Here is a 20,090-nt window from a genome sequence, read left to right as displayed (position 1 = left end):
GCCACCTTTTTTCTGCCGCCCCCCCCCCCCCCCCCCAGTCATGGGGTTTTCAGCCTGGGCTAATGTGCTGGGTCTCTCTGGGCTTCCAGGCCCCAATAAAGTGTACCTCCCCTCCCCATGTGGCAGTGAAACCAAGACAGTGAATGGAGCCCAAAGGCAGAAGGGGAGGGGGAGATTTGAAAGGGAATTCAGTTCATTTATTTATGTAGAGAACTCACATGCTGCCTATTCAGAGGCACGGCTTGATGCTCCTCTCAAAAACCACAGTGGATTATTGAATCTGAACTGTGGGTGGTAGCCTGCCAAGAGAGCAGCACTCTAGGAATCTCCCAATCCCAACTCTGTGTGATGTATCAACATCATAGAGGCGCAGAAGGAAGCCAGGAGTATTCTTACCCCACACCTGGCATGTGTTGGAGAGTCCCAGAGAGAACAAGGATGTAAGCTGAGCACCCCCCACCTGACACCCCCCCCTCCACAGTTCTTCTTTTCCAGTGTTAGCTTTCCTGAGTCAGCTTGCTTCTCCAGATTTGTAGAAGAAAATGTATTTATTTATTTCTTATCAAATTTGTACCCCGCCCTCCCCACAAAGCAGGCTCAGGGCGGCTTCCAAAATGACATATATACAGCTTAAAACACAACAAATAAAACAAGCATAAAATACTGGCAGCAATTAAAATTCTCTTAGATGACACACTGTCAAAGGATTTCCATTTCCCAAATGTTCTAAGATGTTCTTCTGCTCGTAGTTTTCTTATGACAACAACTCAATGGTGCATCATGGGCCAGGCGCTGCAACGGTCGGGCGATTCAGTGGTGGCAGCCCCTAATTGAATGCCTGGCAGAAGAGCTCTGTCTTGCAGGCCCTGCGGAACTGTGAAAGGTCCCACAGGGCCCTGATCTCCTCCGGGAGCTCGTTCCACCAGGTAGGGGCCGTCCATAGTGCTCTCTGGGGTATATACAGGGAAAGGTGGTCCCGTAGGTATGTCAGACCCCGGCCATAAAGAGCTTTGATGGTAAGAACCAGCACCTTGAAGCGGATTTGGTATGCTACTGGCAGCCAGTGCAGTGTCCTCAGTGCAGGTTGGATGTGCTCCCATCTAGGGAGACCCAGCAACAGCCTGGCCGCGACATTCTGCACTAGCTGCAGCTTCCGAATCCGCGACAAGGGCAGCCCCATGTAGAGAGCGTTACAGTAGTCTAGTCTTGAGGTGACCATTGTGTGGATCACTAGCCAGGTCAGCGCGGTCGAGGAAGGGAACCAACTACCTAATCAGCCTGAGATGATAAAAGGCCGACTTAGCAGTGGCCGCTACCTGGGCCTCCATAGTAAGGGAGGGATCCAGGCGCACTCCCAAACTCCGAACTTCCGGGGCTGGGACCAATGGAGCCCCCCGAGGGTCAGGAGTGGGATCCCCACCCCCGAACTGCCCCGACTCAGGCACAGGACTTCCATCTTCGCTGGATTCAACTTCAGCCGACTCCGTCTAAGCCAACCAGCCACGGCTTGCAGCCCCTGGTCTAGATCTTCTGGTCTGGAGTCCGACCGGCTGCCTAGCATCAGATAGAGCTGGGTGTCATCAGCGTACTGGTGGCATCCCAGCCCATACCTCCGGGAGATCTGGGCAAGGGGGCACATAAAGATGGTAAATAGCACCAGGGACAGCACAGCCCCCTGAGGCACGCCACACTCAAGTGGGTGTCTCCTGGACTGCTGTTCCCCTAGCGCCACCCTCTGTCCCCAACCCTGGAGAAAGGAAGCAAGCCACTACAAGGCAAGCCCCCAAATCCCCACGTCGGCGAGGCAGTCAACTAGTAACTAGTGGTTGACTGTGTCATCTTGGTGCTTGGGGGGGGGCCAACAGTGGGAGGGCTTCTAATGTCCTGGCCCCACTGGTGGACCTCCTGATGGCACTGGTATTTCTGGCCACTGTGTGATACAGAGTGTTGGACTGGATGGGCCTTTGGCCTGATCCAACATTGGCATCTCTTATGTTCTTATGTTCTTATGTCAAACGCGGCCGACAGATCTAATAACAACAGTACTGCCGCCCCGCCCCAATCCAGATGTTTCCGGAGGTCATCAGTCAGGGCGACCAACGCCGTCTCCGTCTCATGTCCTGGGCGGAAGCTGGACGAAGGGATCTAGCACAGAAGCGTCATCCAGAAAGTCCTGCAGCTTGGTTTGCACATTTCTACAAAAGTCAGCTCCTCCTCGGGCAGGCAAGTAGGCTTTGTACTTGGTGGGTCCCAGAAAGAGACAGATATAAGTTTGGGTGAGCTCTTCCCTCTCCCAGTTGTTAATGTAACCCTCAGAAACAAGATAGATTAGCCCGTGGAGCAGAATCAATAAACAGAAATCAGCAGAGGGAGACCCTATTTTCTGGGGTGGTGATTTCCGGGGCTCTTATTGCCTTATATAAGGGCTGTCTTCTGGAAGCTGAGGCCTGGTGAATTAGGTCCAACAAGCCATTGTGCCTTATGGTCTACCTTATAGAGAACAAACCAGCTCTACTGCAGTTAGATGCTAAATGCATTCTGAAATGTTACAACAATAGAAATTTCCAGCAACACCTCCTCTATTTCATTGGGTGATTTCTGGTTATCTAGAAGATTAACACTGCGAAAATGAAATGTGTTGTTTTTCTCTTGACCAAACCATCAGTGACTTTTGAAATATCTTCCTTTCTTTGCCGTCCATTGCGAAAGGGCTCTTTTTGTAGCAGGAACTCCTTTGCATATTAGGCGACACACCCCTAATGTAGCCAATCCTCCAAGAGCTTACCAAGATCTTACAGTAGCCCCTGTAACAAGAGCTCTGTAAACTCTTGAAGGATTGGCTACATTAGGGGTGTGTCGCCTAATATGCAAAGGAGTTCCTGCTACAAAAAGAGCCCTAAATATCTACTATGTACAAAATCTGCATACAAAATTTATATTGCTCAGACTGCTTGAAATTGCCAGAACACTTGTCTTGGTGGAATAAAACGCAATTAGAATCTATCTATAATAAAGATAAAAAGACTGGTTTTAATGACAAACTAACTGAATTAGAAAAAACTCTTGTATTTTTGGATGATAATGTCAGGATCCACAGCAAAGCAATGAAGTACACGCTTCTAGGAAGGTTATACATTTATTGAAAAGCCATAGATGCAGTAACATGAACACTGTTAGGAATGGCGGGTTACCTATGCGCATAATAGGATATAGGGCATTCGTATGTGCCCCCCCACGTGTTACCCAATTAGAAGGGCTCCCGCGTGCGGGCATTTAGCAGAGTCTCTAACGGCTGCAAAGCTAGCCAAGGGAAGCTTCCCATGAAACCTAGACACACCATCACCACCTGTGACCTTGAGAGATACGCGTTACAGCCTAGATGCAATTAAGCGCATGGGAAGGAATGCAAAGCAATAAGAAACATATCCACACTCATGGCAGCTATAGCTGACAGATAAACTGATAAAGAAAAACTATAACATTTTGTTAGAGAATTTGCTGTTAGATGAAACAGTTAAGCAAAATATGATTCTATGGGCACAAAATGTAGGTCATAATATTACTTTGAGAGAGTGGGACCAGATATGGTCTAAAATATTAGAATGACTAAGGCAGTATCATCTAAAGAAAATATGTATAAGATGTTTTATAGATGGTATATTACACCAGATAAACTTGCTAAGCAGAATGAAAATTGTTCAGATAAATGTTGGTAATGTAAAAATAAGATAGGTACATTTTATCATATGTGGTGGCTTTGCGATGTAACAAAGAGATACTGGAGATGGACTCACGAGATGATGCAAGAGATATTGAGAACTAAAATACCATTTTTTTTGCCGGAAATATTACTACTAAACATATTTCCAAAAGATTTTGATAAAAATGATAGATATTTGATAGTACATCTATCTACGGCAGCAAGAATATTATATGCAAAATATTGGAAACAAATGGAAGCACCAAAGAAGCAAGAATATGTGAATAAACTGTTGTAAACGGCTGAAAATGACAAACTGTCATTGTTGATGAGAGGGACAACAGACCTAACATTTCAAAAGACGTGGAAAAAACTGTATGTCTGGTATAATATAAATGGATAGTTTAAAATAATGAAGTTTTTGGTATTATTAATCTTAGTTAAATAGAAACTACGGTAAAAAGATAAGAGTATACAGAAACTTAAGCAAAATTATAGAAAGTGATTTAAGAAAAATTTTAAGTATGGTAAAAGTTATAAGAAAATATACTGATCTCTTTGTATGTCTTATGTATGTAAGTCGTTGTTTGTTTATATGCTGTATGTAGGTATGTGTGTAATATGAAAAATAATAAAATTGTACCCAGGGGTACTTAAAAAAATTATATTACTCCCTCAAAAGTGTATGCCGTCCCTTTTCTTCCCTTCCACTCTATTTAATTTCCATCTTATAAAAATCACCTTTCTACTGAAGCAACTCACAAGCTATTAAAAACACTTTACAACAAAGGAATTACAATTCAAAAAGAGACAATGAAAAACTGGGTTACAAAGAGTCCAAAGCTGTTCTTGTTTAAACTTTGCAGCACGGCTGGAGGACGATTTGCACCCATTGGGAAATAGGCTCCTTTAGGACACTCAACACACACAGAACAGCCATGGCGGGTAACAGCAGCCCCTCTGCTTTCAAGACGGAGCGCAGATCTCAACTGAGAAGGCTCAGAAATGGGCATCTTCTCTGCCTATGGAGAATGGTCCAAAGATGCGCCAGGATGACTCAGCTGAAAACCAGGAGGCGAGTAAATAGTGTATTGTAGTCACTGGGAACAAAGGATTCAATGCTGGGCTGCAGAGGGCTCGGCATGGAAGAGTGAATCCGCAGCCCTTTGTGGGGGGTTTCCCATCTGCAAGTACATTTCTGAGACATTAAATCCTTGGGGCTATTTGGTGCCATTATTCTCTCATGGGGTCATCCGCTAAACCCACAAAGAGCTAATAGTGCCTTTTTAATGTTGACAGAACATCTACCCATTGTAGGGAGATTATGAATAATAATTGTGTGGTCAGATTCTCCCTTATTAGATTCCTGGCTGTTTACTAAGATTTGAGGAATCACTTGGGGGGGGGGGATTCTTTACTAATTAAATCATTACATAATTTGGGGCACCTGTGACTCATTTGACATCCATAAGGCTTGTTCTATTTCTAATAGTCTTAATCTGATCATTTCGACAATTCCTCCTCTTTGTGCGTTCTTTGGTGGGATATAAAATGGCCTCTCCGTCTGAATCTTTTCCCACAGTCCCTGCATCTATATTTTTTCTCTCCGGTGTGGACTGTATGATGTTCTGTAAGCTGTGTGCCGGTGGAGAAAGCCTTTCCACACTGCAGGCATTTAAATGGCTTCTCTCCTGTGTGAGTTCTGTTGTGTCTGTTAAATTCTGAACCGCTGCTAAAACTCTTCCCACACTCCAAACATTTATAGGGCTTCTCCCCTGTGTGGATTTTTGTATGTGTATTAAGGCTTGAGCTCTGATTGAAGCTTTTCCCACAATCCAGGCATTTATATGGTTTCTCCCCTGTGTGGATCCTTCGATGCAATTTAAGGTGGGTGCTGATACGGAAACTTTTTCCACACTCCAAGCACTTATATGGCTTTTCTCCTGTGTGGACGCTTTGGTGAACCTTCAGATGCGAGCTCTGACTGAAGCCTTTCCCGCACTCCTGGCATTTGTAGGGTTTCTCTCCAGAATGGGTTCTTCGGTGGGAAATAAGGTGTGGACTCTGACTGAAGCATTTCCCACACACTGTGCACTGGTATGGTTTCTTTCCTGAGTGGGTTCTCTGATGTGAAGTGAGGGATGCGCTGCAACTGAAGGTCCGTCCACACTCCAGACACTCAAACGGCTTCTCCTTTGTGTGGATTCTTTGATGGCAAGTGAGGCTTACACTGTGAGTGAAGGTCTTTCCACACATCAAGCATTTATAGGGTTTCTCCCCTGTGTGGATTCTCTGATGCGTAGTGAGGTTTGAATTCCAACGAAAACTCTTTCCACATTCCGAGCATTTATATTTTTTCTCGTCGGAATGGATTCTCTGATGCAAAGTAAGAGCATTCTTACAACTCAACCTCTTGCCGCACTCTGGACACTGGCATGGTTTTTGCCCTGTGTGGGGTCTTTGATGGGAAGTAAGACTTTCACTCAGACCAAAGCTGTTTTCGCACTCTGAACTCTCGGATGGTTCCTCCCCCTTATGGCTTCTCTGATGAGAAGTGAGGCTTACGAGCCTGCTGAAGACTTTCCCACATTCAGAGCATTTGTACGTTTCATCCCCTGCACGGATTCTCAGATGGGAAGAAAAGTTGGATTCACATCTCAAGACTTCTCTGCTTTCAGAATGTTTATTCCTCCTCTTTCCTTTGCCATATTCTTCTTGGGATGGATTTTCAAGGAGGATCCCAGCCTGGAAAACTACAGACTGATTCCTTGACTTCTCTACTTTGCTTTCTTCCTGCCTCTTTGACTGTTCTGGAATCCTGGAAGGCTCTTCTTCCGCCTCGTGGCTGGTCGTTTTGAGAGATGCCGCACATCGGTCACTATAGTTCTCATCCTCCTGCCTGTGACCTGGTGGAACAAAGACTTCAGGTTAGAAGGGGAAATAAGTCTATAATCTGCAATCATAACGGAGTTAACTTTTCTGCAGAATTAAAAAAGATGCAATGAACATGAAATTGAGGAAACTTCAGAGGACGGAGGAAGACCGGAAGGCCTGGCATGATCTGGTCCATGGGGTCGCGAAGAGTCGGACTCGACTGTGCGACTGAACAACAACAAAGGAAGACCAAGTTCTTTTTTCCAATTTAATCTGTTTTCTAAACTGGATACTTTGGCACTCCTCATCAATGGTTTTCATCTGGGGAGTTCACTGCTTCCCTGCGGATACTTTTAATACTCCTCAACAGCTTCTGACACAGCAGCCCAATATTTAAGTACAAAGGTACAAAATAGATTTAGACTAAAGCTTTTTTATATGAATGGTTTCATTAATTTCATTTTTCTTAATATGAACCACTCAGAGATAGTGCAGAAGAAAGGTGATCAGAGAGCAGAGTTCAGCACCACAGAAGGCACCACATGCAGGTGAGGGCAGAGTTCCACAGGGGCTGGTGTTGTTCACCTTTAAAGCCCTCTATGGTTTGGGACCAAGAATCTTGAAGGACTTTCACTGCCTTATGAACCTACCTGACCACTATCAACATCTTCAAACGCTCTACTTCAAGCGCCATGCCTTCTCAGAGAAGTCAGTGTGGCAATCCTGGAGAGGGCCTTCTCTGTTGTGGCACCACAACTCTGGAACCCTCTCCCTGGGGATACTGCCCTCTCCCCTCCTGATACCATTTCCTGTCATTGGTTGAAGACGTTGTTGTTTCATTCAGCCATCCCCTCAGTGATTTTTCCTTCCCACTCAATGGTTGTTGTTTTGTACTTTTGATGGTTTTTACGATGTGATTTTATTATATACGTTTTAATTTGATGGGTGGTGTGGGTGGCTCTTATGGAGGCAGAATAAATAAAAATTTAAAAAAAATCAGTAGCATATATTTAATATCCACACAAAATCCTTGGAGGGAGGCTGCCTGGAGCTTTGAGGTGGCTCTTATCCCTCTGCCGATAAGATTATTTCATTCTTTAAGCAACCAGAGAGGCTCATCAGTGGCTGCTAACTGTAGTGACGAAGGGAATCTCTGTGTTCAGAGGCAGCAAACCTCTGGATACCAATGCCAGGAGGAACCATCCAGGGGAAGGCCTCGGCCTTTATGCCGTCATTGGCTGTCACAGGAATTGTCTGGCCACTGTGTGAAACAGGATGCTGGACGGGAACATAATAACGTAAGAGAAGCCAATGCTGAATCAGGCCCATAGCCCATCCAGTCCAAAACTCTGTCACACAGTGGCCAAAAATACCAGGGGCCATCAGGAGGTCCACCAGTGGAAGCCAGGACACTAGAAGCCCTCCCACGCCCCCCCCCAGGACCAAGAATACAGAGCATCCCTTGCCCCAGACCGAGAGTTCCTATCTATACCTTGTGGCTAATGGCCACTGGTGAAACTCTGCTCCATATGGCCACTGATGGACCTCTGCTTCATCCAATTCCCTCTTGAAGCTGTCCATGCTTGTAGCCACCACCATCTCCTGTGGCAGTGAATTCCATGTGGACCTCTGGTCTGATCCAGCAGGGCTCTTCTTTTGTTCTTCTAACATTCTAACCAGGACACCTTCTAGACTTCTTCTGAGTAAACTCAACTGTAAAAGCTTTGTTATCCAACACTCATGAAAACGGAGGCTCCCAGTTAATCAAATGTGCTGGCTAAATTAGCTTTACTCTGACAGTAGCTGAATTTTCCACCATAAGCAAAAGAGAAGTAGAGTAGTAGACGGCTGGGTTATCTACCAAAACACTTCATGTCTCGGCAGACAAACTATTTGGTGATACTGAGGCTGAAGAAAAAATAAGGGGCTTGGGTGTCACCAGTACATTGTTCAATATGTATTGATGACTTCATGTTACCCGCCCTGAGCTCTGCTGTGCAAGGGAAAGCCAAAGATAATAAATAAATACATTTTAAAAACCCAGTTTCGAGTATAGGCTAATGGTGTCTGAACTTAATGAGATTGGAAGGGAAAAAGATCCAGGGTCGTAGTGGAGAGTTCAATGAAATCGTCAACCCAGTGTGCTGCTGCGGTAAAAAGGCAAATTCAATATTAGGGATTATTAGGAAAGAGATTGGAAATAAAATGGCCAACGTTGTAATGCCCCTGTGTAGATCTATGATGCCGCTTCATCTGAAATACTGTGTACCGTTTTGGTCCCTGTATCTCAAAAAGGACAATGCAAAGCTGGAAAAAGTACAGAGGAAGGCAACCAAGAAGATAAGGGCGTTGGAGCACCTTCCCTTTGAGGAAAGGTTGAAGAACCTGGGACTTTTCAGTTTAGAAAAGAGAAGGCTAAGGCAGGGGGACATGATAGAGGTTTATACATTTAGGCATGGGGTGGAGAGAGTTGACAAAGAGAATTTTTTTCTCCCAAAGTACTAGAACTCAGGGGCATCCAGTGCAGCTGATGGGCTGTAGGTTCAGGACGAACAAAAGGAAATTCTACTTTACACAGAAGGTGATTAAAATGTGGAATTTGCTGCCAGAGGAGGTACTGATTGCTAGAGGAATAAAAAGTGTTAAAAGGAGATTAGATAAGAGTCCTGGAGGAGGTCTATCAATAGCTACTAGCCATGGTGGTTGAGGGGAACCTCCCCATTCAGAGGCACTAATCCTCTGAATCCCAGAGCCAGGAGACAATATCAGGGGAAGGCCTCGGTGTCTATGCCCTGTTATTGGCCGTCCAGAGGAAATGGTTTCCCAATGTGAGAGACAGGATGCTGGACTAGATGAGCCAGTGGTCTGATCCAGCAGGGCTCTACTTTGCTTCTTATGACCAAATCATGAAGAAAGGGAATACAGTTTGGGCTCCCTGTTTAACCCTCCAGCTGTTTTCCTGACAACACATCATCCTCTTGTACAATCTTTCCCCCCCCCCGAGTCTCCCTTGCCTCCACCAAAGGGGGAGACAGAATCCTGAAAAATCATTTCTTGTTCTTGCAATGTAGACAGCCCAGAATCTGGAGATACTTCCAGGTGGACAGAACCAATGTTCCCTCTAAGCTGTGGGTTCTTGTGAGCAAAAATTCTACTTTGTGAGCCGCTGGCATTACAGTTCTGAGCAAGCGATTTGGCTCCTGCATAAATTAGTTTGCTCTGGAGCCATCCTTCCTGAGCTAGGACAAAAATGTGTGAGCCGGAGGCTAAAAAACTGTGAGCTAGCGCACACTAACTAGCTTAGAGGGAACACTGGACAGAACCACGGTCAAGACCCAAGGCCCACACATCTGGATCAACACTGAGAGGAAAGGGACTGTTTCAGCCTCCCCCCCATGCAAAATCTTAGGAGGAGGGAAACCTCAGAGGGTGGCGGAGCCGCTGCAGGTATCCCGCGGGTACGTGAGCTCACGGCCTGAGTGATCAGGGCAACTCTAAACATCTAGCTGCCCTCCAAGGAAACCGCTCAATCCCCAGCCAACAAAGAGGCCCATCATGCATTTAAGCACCCACCTGCCGACCGCTCCTCTTCTTCGGGTTCTGGGGGAAACGGTGCTTCGCTGTCCTGAAGCCAGGAGATGAGGCCAGGCTTGGGAGTCGCTTCGGAGGAAACAAACAGACTAGTTAGTTACTAGGAAAAAAAAAAATCAGGCCTTCCTACCTCATCCATTTCTACATTCACCTTCTGAAAGACCACAAGAGAGAAGGAAAGTTTCTAACCCCAACAGATCTGTATGTAACAGAAACAGAGTGCACAAAGCATCCATCTTTCAGTAGGCCTACTGTTCATGAAGCTTGGGAGAGACGCACCAGTTAGGAATCTCATTCTGGGGGCCAAGGCAGCCATGCTTCTCTTTAGCCATTCCTCGCGCAGCCTCCGAACTGAGAGGGTAATCATTTCCCTCCTCCTTCAAAGACTCCCCTTCTCTCTAAAGGGCCTCGAGAGTGTTCCACTGCTTTTTAAGCCTCCCTGCAGCAAATGTTCTGTCCATTGCTAACCAGAGTCTAAGTCAGACGGCAGGGCCTATTTATTAGCCTGTGACCCCCTCCCCCGGCAGGATTCTCTGGCCCTTGCAATGCCCTCCCACCAAATGAACACCGTGGACTGCTCTGGAAGCTAAGATTTCCTGCCTCTGCCAGACTGAGGTGCAGATTTTGCCTTGAGTCCCAATGAGAAAGGCAGACTATAAATAACAGAAATAAAGAAGCAACAGTGGCAAAAATCACAGCTTCCACGTCTATCAAGCAAGACAAGAGGGAGCCTCACCCACAGAGGTCACATTCCCATAGTTCTCCACCATGACGTCTCTATACAAAACCCTCTGGTCTGGGTTGCCCACTCGGCCTTCGTGAAACGCACGGCCACCTCCTCGAAGGAAACCGGGCACTGAAAAAGAAGGGAGATACTTTTTTCCTCACAACTCATCTCACCACTAATCCACCCACTCCTGCCCAAAGATGCTTTTGCTCACAATACAGAAAAAAAGAACACATGAAGCACCTCATACTGAATCAGCCCACTCTTCTATCGAGGTCAGTCCTGTCCAGTCAAACCAGCAGAGGCTCTCCAGAGATTCATGCTGGGGATTGAACCTGAGGCCTTCTGCGTGCCAAGCAGCGGCTCTACCACTGAGCCACGGACCCTCCTCCTCCTCCAGACCCTTCATCTCAGGTTCTCATTACCCCAAGGGGGAGTTCTACCTTCAAGGAATACTTGACACACCACAGGAAAAACAAGAAAACCTGCCTGGGGAATTGATAGGCATCCCACCTTTTCATCCATGGAAGAATTTCAGTGCGCCACACGGCCTACTGAACAGGCTGCTGTGCTACCTGGCAGTTCTCAAAAAGCATATTAGGCCTTTTCTCTCTCTGGACAAATCTAAGGCAGCTTACAAGAAGGAAAAGGTTCCAAATTACAAAGGTAAACAGAAACGGTTCCTTCCAGCCCTGCCGGAGGAAAAGGAGGCATCAAGCTTCTCTTCACACATCTCTTCACAGATGATCCACCCCTTACCTGAGCTGGCTGCATCTTCAGTGTTTCCACTCCACTCCCAAAGAGGAGATGTTCTGGAACCCGGCTCTGAGGCTCTTCCACGGCCTGTAGGGAGACACATTTATCATGACTGGTTTACTTCATTTGCGCCCCCTCAAAGGGTAGTAAAAGTGGTTTACATTGTTCTGTTTCCCTCCCTTCTGTCCTCACAACAACCCTGTGAGGTAGGTCAGGCGGACACCGTGCAACTGGCCCAAAGTCAGCCAGAAACCCTCCATGGCAGAGTGGATATTTTAACTGTGACCTTCTAGATCCTAGTCAGATACTCTACCCACTAAACCACACTGGCTCTGAGAGCTCAGGGAGATTCTTACACTCCCTTTGTTTTAAACGAGGAGATATCCCCCCCCCCTCCCAGTCTGTGCTGCCTTCCTTCCCAAAGGGGACTTGTAAACAGCTTACATTGTTCTCATCTCCATTTTATCCTCACAACAACCCTGTAAAGCGGGCTCGACTGAGTGTGGGTGACCAGCCCAAGGGCATACTAGGGATTTGAACCTGGGTCTCCCAGATCCTAACTCAGCACTCTAACCAGTTTCCCAGGTTTTGACCTTCTCAGGGAGAGCAGAGGAGAAAGAAAGAAACAGAAATACCCTCGTGGGAGAATCACCTTAAAATCAAGGCCTGTTGGGCATGTCAGATGGATCCCAAGTCTCACAGGGCCCGGAGGACTGAAAACGTCAGAGGCTGAACCAAAACGGTCCAGTATTTGGCTCCCTCAGACACGTTTCCCCACGATGGGTCACAGGGAGGCTGCTGGCTTTCCCTGACTGCCAAAAATCAGGTTGCCCTGAAGGAGAGACACAAACAACCTGTCAGGTGATTCACAAGATGGTGTAATTTGAAGCACAGCCGTTTCTAGAAGAGAAAAAGAGGCCCCTGCTGGATCAGGCCATTCAGCCCAGCCTCCCATTTCAGACAGGGGCTATTCAGATGCCTCTGGGAAACCCACAAGCAGAGACTGATGCCCCCCTCCATTCACTGCACTGGAATGTGGAAGTTCTCTTTCAGTTTTTTTAAAAAAGCTAGCCAGGAGACACAACATAACAGGGATTTGGCAGGGTAGACGGCTCCTGAATTTATGTTGGTAGGCTCATCACAGGGCTAAGAGAGGTGGCATCCTCCAAAATCCCCCCTTCTGCACAATGATGGAAGGGACAGGAACCTGCTCAGGTCCTCAGAGTTCTTTTGCATGGAGCAACCCTCTCAATTCTCCCTCACACACACACATCCCCCAGTTGCAAGCTTTGCCTTTATCCCCTGAAGGAAAATTGACCAGTAGGCATTGTGGGATTAAAAAATCCTCTTTCCGGTCCCTAATATCGATGCCAAGGGGACGATACTCCTTGGAAGAGGTGCACAAAACTGGACAAGGGATCCAGACTGACTCCACAGAAATCTACTGGTTTTGACTACACTAAAAACAAAACTATGTTATTATTTACCGCTGTGTTATTTTGCACTCACTGACTGCTTGACTTTATGGTATTTTGTATCTGTTTACTGATTAACTGGAAAGTTTTTTTAAAAAAATATCATACTCATCATCCACCCTTGGGTCTCACTGAGAAAGGTGGACTATAAATGAAAATAATCAATAAATCATACAGCAGATACACATAGCCATCTTTTAACAAAGCAGCTAAAACAGAAAGCCAAATTTAGGGGGGAGGGAATTAGAAAAAATGTAAATTGCTCGCAATTATTAAAATGTAAGACCAGGCCAGTTGCCAGGAATTTCTAAGTTGGGGGGCATTTAAATTCCTCGGGGGGCACTGGCTAATTCAATTACATGTAATTTAATTAACTTGATTGGTACGGCGCAGGGGAGAAAGGTGCGTTGCAGGGGGAAGGCAAGGAGAAATGGCAGCCATGGCAGTGTGGGGGAGTTCACAGTGACCACCAGTGTTCCCTCTAAGCTGAGTTAGTGTGAGCTAGCTCAGTTTTTTAGCCTCTGGCTCACACATTTTTGCCTTAGCTCAGGAAGGAGGGCTCCAGGGCAAAATAATGTATGCAGTAGCCAAATCGCTTGCTCACAACTTTAATGCCAGTAGCTCACAAAGCAGAATTTTTGCTCACAAGACTCCACAGCTTAAAGGGAACATTGGTGACCACTGCATCATACCAGAAAGTCAGGGGGCCTTGGCCGAAAGGAAGTCAGGGGGCCTTGGTAGGAAGTCAGGGGGCCAGGCCCCAAAATGCCCCACTGTAGCTACACGCCTGTGTAAGACGGTCACAGTTATTTACAGCTGCGTAGGCATCACTCATTCAACCACCGCTTTCCTTCTGTTCCTAGAACTTGATGGAGGTTGGAGAGAAACACACGTTCATTATAGTGTCCACAATATATACATGCGTTCCAAACGTCATTAAAAATATCTGCACACGATTGACTGCTAACCTAATCAGTTGAGTTAATTTCCCCAGCAAAGGTAATGTTGCCCAAACACACATATCGCACGATCCTTCATTGGACTGCACTTGATTTGGGGAAAAAAACAACACAACCCATTTCTATATCCGTCTTACTTTAATTGTTCCTCCAAAAAAACAACACCTCCTTCCCGCCCCCGGTCTCTAAATTGCACCTGAAGACTCCGCGCTTCCAGATAGGACTTCTAAACGAAACCTCCAAAACTTCTGTACAGAAACTTCTGGGGCGCGTGACCCACGGGGAGGTGGGAGGGTGCCTCTGCAACTCATACCCCCGCCCCTATTCCCCCCCTTCCTCTCTAGCGATTTTGAACTCTCTCGTTTTAACCATTGGAGCGCCCAAAAGCGTGGCCTCTTACGAGGATTCGCCAAATCAGGATTTACCCCTCGGCTGGGAAGCTGCTTTTTTGGAAGAGAAACTAGCAAGGAGGAGCGCCGGGGAACGTGAGAAACGAACCTGGGATTTTCCCAAGCGGGTCAGCAGCAGCAGCAAACACCCCCCCCCCTTCCCCCGGTCGCTGCAAAACCTGGTGGAAAAGGCACTTAGGCGGCAATGGAGTTGCAATAACACGAGGGAGAGGGGGAAAGCAAGAGAGGGGGCGGGGAACGAGTTTTATTTCCCCCCCCCCCGGGTTTGGGACAGACTTTTAAGACGCGCTCCCGCCCCTCCACAGTCTCATGAGAACTGTATTGCTGATAAGAGCCTCCCTTTGCTAGTGTGGTTTATTGATAACACACACACCCCTGAGATTCTACACGTTTGCAATCCATCTTGTCACTCGGTCATTCAAAACTGTAGGACAAGGCATTAATGAATCTGCGTTCTATTTCTCTCTCTGCTACTATGCCTCTGACATATATGCATGCTTCTCGTGGCCATATTCACGTTGTATAACATATAGGTAAAGGTTCCCTTGCTCGAAAGCCAGTCGAGTCCGACTCTAGGGTTGCGGTGCTCATCTCCGTTTCAAAGCCGAAGAGCCAGCGCTGTCCGAAGACGTTTCCGTGGTCATGTGGCCGGCATGACTAAACACCAAGGCGCACGGAACGCTGTGACCTTCCGACCGAAGTGGTACCTATTTATCTACTTGCAATTTCTTGCTTTCGAACTGCTAGGTTGGCAGGAGCTGGAACTAGAGATGGGAGCTCACTCCATCATGGGGCACCCGGGTCTCAAACTGCTGAACTACTGACCTTCCACAGCCTGCAGTTCAGCGTCTTAACCACTTGAGCCACCGCAGCTCCTTAGTATAACATATATGGATCAGTCAATCCGTGTAGTAGAAAATATAGGCGGATTTTCGAAAAGCAGTACTGTTTGTGTGAAAAGACCTTGAGCTCCCTCAGGAAGCAGGGAGAATGGAATGTGCCTGAAACCCAAACCGTTTGGGCAGCTGCTGATGTTTAATTTGTTGTTTAATTACTCCGAAGGACATCGATGGCCCAGCACTGCGCATTAGAAAAACATTGCTACGGCTCCGGATGTTCTTAAACAGCATCCTTCTTTGTATTGCCAGGCACCAGGATGTCTAAGAGCCAAAAGTTGGGTCAGGAATCGCACCTTATCAGGAAACTCCCTATTCTGTGCAGATGCAAAGGGCCTTGAAAGATGTCAGAAGAAGACCTCAATGTACCTTGATGTTCCTAGGTCAGATAAACAAATGCAAATGTCTGTAACCTTATCTGAAGTTGGGGTACACCAATGGAGAGATGCCAACTCACAGGATGCTGCCTGTTTGGAACCAATTACGCTCTGTATTGATTGTAAATAATCATGATATCATTTTGGGTGTAAGATCCATTGTTCTTTCCTGTTGAAGCCCAGGTATCATCAGCTTGGCATCACTGGGTGCTTTGGCATCTAGTTCTGTACCTCCCGCTACTGCAATAAACAGCTTTCCAACTCACTGGACTCTGTGTGTTCCCCATCAGACCCCAGGGACCCACGGGGCACAGATTTGTGCTTCGAAACGGATTATCCTGTCTGTGGCTTCATTTTTAAAAAAATGTTCACAGACCAATGTAGCTGTGAACATTAGGCCCATTAACTTTAAAGCTTTATGTTTCTAGCCTTTTCCATTTTACTTACATATGTTTTAGGGTGAGCTCTTCCCTCTCCGTTGTTATTGTAACCCTCAGAAACAAGTTAGGTTAGCCCAAGTGGAGCAGAATTAGAAAACAGAAGTCAGCAGAGGGGGATCCTATTTTCCGGGGAGCTGATTTCTGGGGCTCTTATTGCCCTATATAAGACCTGTCTTCTGTAAGCTGAGGCCTGGTGAGTTAGAACCAACAAGCCAGGGTGCCTTACAGACTACTTTATTGAGAATAAACCAGCTTTACTGAATTCGGATGCTGAATGTCATAGATGCAACGAACATGAAATTGAGCAAACTTCAGAGGACGGCGGAAGACAGGAGGGCCTGGCGTGATCTTTTCCATGGGGTCGCAAAGAGTCGGACTCCACTGTGCGACTGAACAACAACAACAAACCTAAATGCTGAAATAATGAAGCATGATAACAAAAATCTTGTATTGAAAATACATAGAGCTCTATATCGTTTAAAACAGAGCGGACATCTATGGAACAAATGTTTAACAAACACATTAACAAATTTGGGATTTGAACAGAGTATAGCCAATCCTTGTATGTTTAGCAGAGTGATTGGGACAAGCAAATGTTATCTTCTTATTTTTGTTGATGACTTGTTTTATTTTTGATAAATGTGAACAACTAGACTGGTTTGTGCAGACAACTCAACAATCTTTTAAGATTAAACATCTTGGTAGCATAAAGCAATACCTGGGTATGGATGTTTGTAAAAACACTGATGGTTTTTATGAGTTGAGTCAGGAGGATAAAATTGTAAAGTTGTTAGAGAAATACAACATGACTGAAGCACACCCAGTGGAAACTCCAGTGACCACAGGATATATAAGAGAGCCTGAAGGGAACAGTTTTGAGAATAAGGCTATATATCAGTCCTTAGTGGGTTCATTATTATATCTGGCAATATGGTCTCGTCCAGACATATTTTATGCTGCTCATATGCTATGCCAGAGAAATGCATGTCCTTTTGTTAGAGATTGGAATGCTGCAAAACGGATCTTGAGATACTTGAAAGGTACCATTAAGAGTAAACTGGTGTTGAAAACCGATAACTCTCAACAAGTGACTGCCTACAGTGATACAAACTGGGATGACAAAGAAAGTGGAAAATCCACAACAGGGTATGTGATATATGTTTATGGATCGCTTGTAATGTGGAAGTCAACTAAACGTTTTGTTTCAACCAGCACATGCGAAGCAGAGTTTGCAGCTTTAAACGGATGTGTTGTACAACTTGAATGGTTAAAACAGTTGTTAGAAGATTTAGAAATGTCATGTGTTATGCCTATGTCTTTAATATGTGATAACACAGCAGCACAACAGTTGGCTGACTCACAGGGAATAAACGCAAGGAGTAGACATATCAATATTAGGTATCAAAATGTACAGGAGACAGTGCAGAGAAAGCTGGTTACACTAATGCATTGTACTTCTGAGGAAAACATAGCAGACATGTTTACCAAAGGTTCAGAGGCAAACAGATTCTTAAACCTGAGGGGGAGTTTAGGTCTGATCACAAATTCTGAATCATAGGGGGAGTATTGACATATTAAGGCTTCAGAATGAGTGATCATGTCCATCTAACTGACAGTTGTTTGACAGCCACAGGAACCAGAATTAACCGGTTCAGACTGGAGCTGGGCAAAGCTCTGTCACAGTGACTCCGCAGGAAGCTGATTGGCTGGTTACTGTATATAAGTGTATGTAGTCTGTGAATATTTTTCCTTCTTCTTGTATGCATGTCTTGCGAAGCACTTTGACAGTGAGCTGTCAATATTGTATAATAAAACTGTACATAGTTAACCACAAGACTGTGTCAGCGTGGTTTGCTACAGTTAGCTCTTAGCAGGGCATAACTGGACTTCAGCTGGTGTGGACTGACTCAACCCAACGCACTGCGCGACACTGTAAGGCTTGTTGTATTGCAAAACCTCTTAGTCTGATCACTTCTACGATTCCTCCTCTTAGTGTGTTCTTTGATGGTATCTCAAATCACATCTCCATCTGAATCTTTTTCCACGGTCCCTGCATCTATATTTTCACTCACCAGTGTGGATTGCATGATGTTCTGTAAGCCGTATGCCAGTGTAGAAGGTCTTTCCACACTGAAAGCATTTATATGGCTTCTCTCCTTTGTGGATTCCTCGATGTATATTAAGACTTGAGCTCTGATTGAAGCTTTTCCCACAATGCAGGCATTTATATGGTTTCTCCCCTGTGTGGATTCTTTCATGTGATTTAAGGCTTGTGTTTACACGGAAACTCTTTCCACACTCCAAGCATATATATGGCTTTTCTCCCGTGTGGATGCTTTGGTGTACCTTCAGGTGTGAGCTCTGACTGAAGCCTTTCCCACACTCTTGGCATTTATAGGGTTTCTCTCTAGAATGGACTCTTCGGTGGGAAGTAAGGTGTGGTCTCTGACTGAAGCATCTCCCACACACTGTGCACTGGTAGGGTTTCTCCCCTGAGTGGGTTCTCTGATGGGAAGTGAGGGCTGAGCTCCAACTGAAGGTCTTTCCACACTCCGGGCACTCATATGGCTTCTCCTTTGTGTGGAATCTCTGATGGGAAGTGAGGCTTGTACTGAGAGTGAAGCTCTTTCCACACAACAAGCATTTATAGGGTTTCTCCCCTGAGTGGATTCTTTGATGCACAATGAGGGCTGAACTCCAGCGGAAGCTCTTTCCACATTCCGAACATTTATATTGTTTCTCCCCTGAATGGATTCTTTGATGCAAAGTAAGAGAACCTTTACAGCTCAACCACTTGCCACACTCTGAGCACTGGCATGGTTTTTGCCCGGTCTGGGATCTTTGATGAAAAATAAGACTTTCACTCAGACCAAAGCTGTTTTTGCATTCTGAACTCTCAGATGGTTCCTCCCTCTTATGGATTCTCTGATGAGAAGTGAGGCTTACGAGCGTGCTGAAGCCTTTTCCACATTCATAGCATTTGTATGTTTCATCCCCTGCATGGATTCTCTGATGGGAAGAAAAGTTGGATTCACATATTAATATTTTACTGCTTTCAAAATGTTTATTCCTCCTCTTTCCTTTGCTGTATTCTTTTGGGGCTGGGTTTTCAAGGGGGATGCCAGCCTGGAAAGCTGTAGACTCTTTTTTGCTTTCTTCCTGCCTCTTTGACTGTTCTGGATTCCTGGAAGGCTTTTCCTCCACTTCATGGCTGGTCATTTTGAAAGATACAGCACATTGCTTGCTATAATTCTCATTCTCCTGCCTGTTACCTGGTGGAACAAAGACTTCTGATTAGAAGTGGAAATAAGTCTATAATCTGTCATAACAGAGCTAATTTTTCTGCAGAGTGAAGAGACACAAAGTTCTCTTCTCCATTTTAATTTGGTTTCTAAATTGAAAAAGGGATACAGGCAACCTTGGGGCTCCTCGTCAATGGCTTTCACCTGAAGAGTTCACTGGTTCCCTGCAGATACTATGAACACTCGTCAACAGCTTTTGACAAAGCAGCCCAATAATACTCAAGTATAAAGGTACAAAATATATTTAGACTTAAGGCTTTCATAGGAGTGGTTTCATTTTTTTTCATTTTTTAATATGAACCACTCACTGACCGTGCTGAAGAAAGGTTGATCAGAGAACAGACGCCACACGCAGGGATGAGGGCAGAGTTGCACAGGGGCTGGTGTTCACCTCTATGGTTTGGGACAAAGAACCTTGACGGAATTCCTACTGCCTTATGAACCTACCTGAGCAGTACAGACATCTTCAAAGGCTCTACTTCATGTGCCCCACCTTTGGAGAAGAGGCATTGGCAATCCAGGAGAGGGTCTTTTTGGTTGTGGCACCGGAACTCTGGAACCCTCTCTCTGGGGAGACTGCCCT

General features: G+C 45.7%; 1 protein-coding gene and 1 long non-coding RNA gene across 2 annotated transcripts; both read right to left on the bottom strand.

The window, feature by feature from the left end:
* Positions 1-4,365: 4,365 nt before the first annotated feature.
* On the bottom strand, positions 4,366-19,241 carry LOC107111879 (zinc finger protein 845-like; the record flags this gene model as incomplete). The annotated part of the gene is made up of 3 exons (XM_015412927.1): positions 4,366-6,182; positions 6,270-6,315; positions 18,278-19,241. Coding segments are annotated over 3 exons (1,989 nt in total), but the record flags the coding sequence as incomplete, so codon positions are not given.
* Positions 10,970-14,354, bottom strand: LOC107111885. The gene is made up of 4 exons (XR_001482574.1): positions 14,279-14,354; positions 12,301-12,480; positions 11,652-11,735; positions 10,970-11,021 (listed from the first exon to the last, which is right to left on the bottom strand). It is a non-coding gene; the product is annotated as an uncharacterized LOC107111885 (long non-coding RNA).
* Positions 19,242-20,090: the final 849 nt, after the last annotated feature.

The sequence above is a fragment of the Gekko japonicus genome, unplaced genomic scaffold, assembly GCF_001447785.1.
Source record: "Gekko japonicus isolate JY-2015 unplaced genomic scaffold, Gekko_japonicus_V1.1 scaffold1659, whole genome shotgun sequence".
Lineage (NCBI taxonomy): Eukaryota > Metazoa > Chordata > Lepidosauria > Squamata > Gekkonidae > Gekko > Gekko japonicus.
This window is presented reverse-complemented; position numbering and strand designations above follow the sequence as displayed.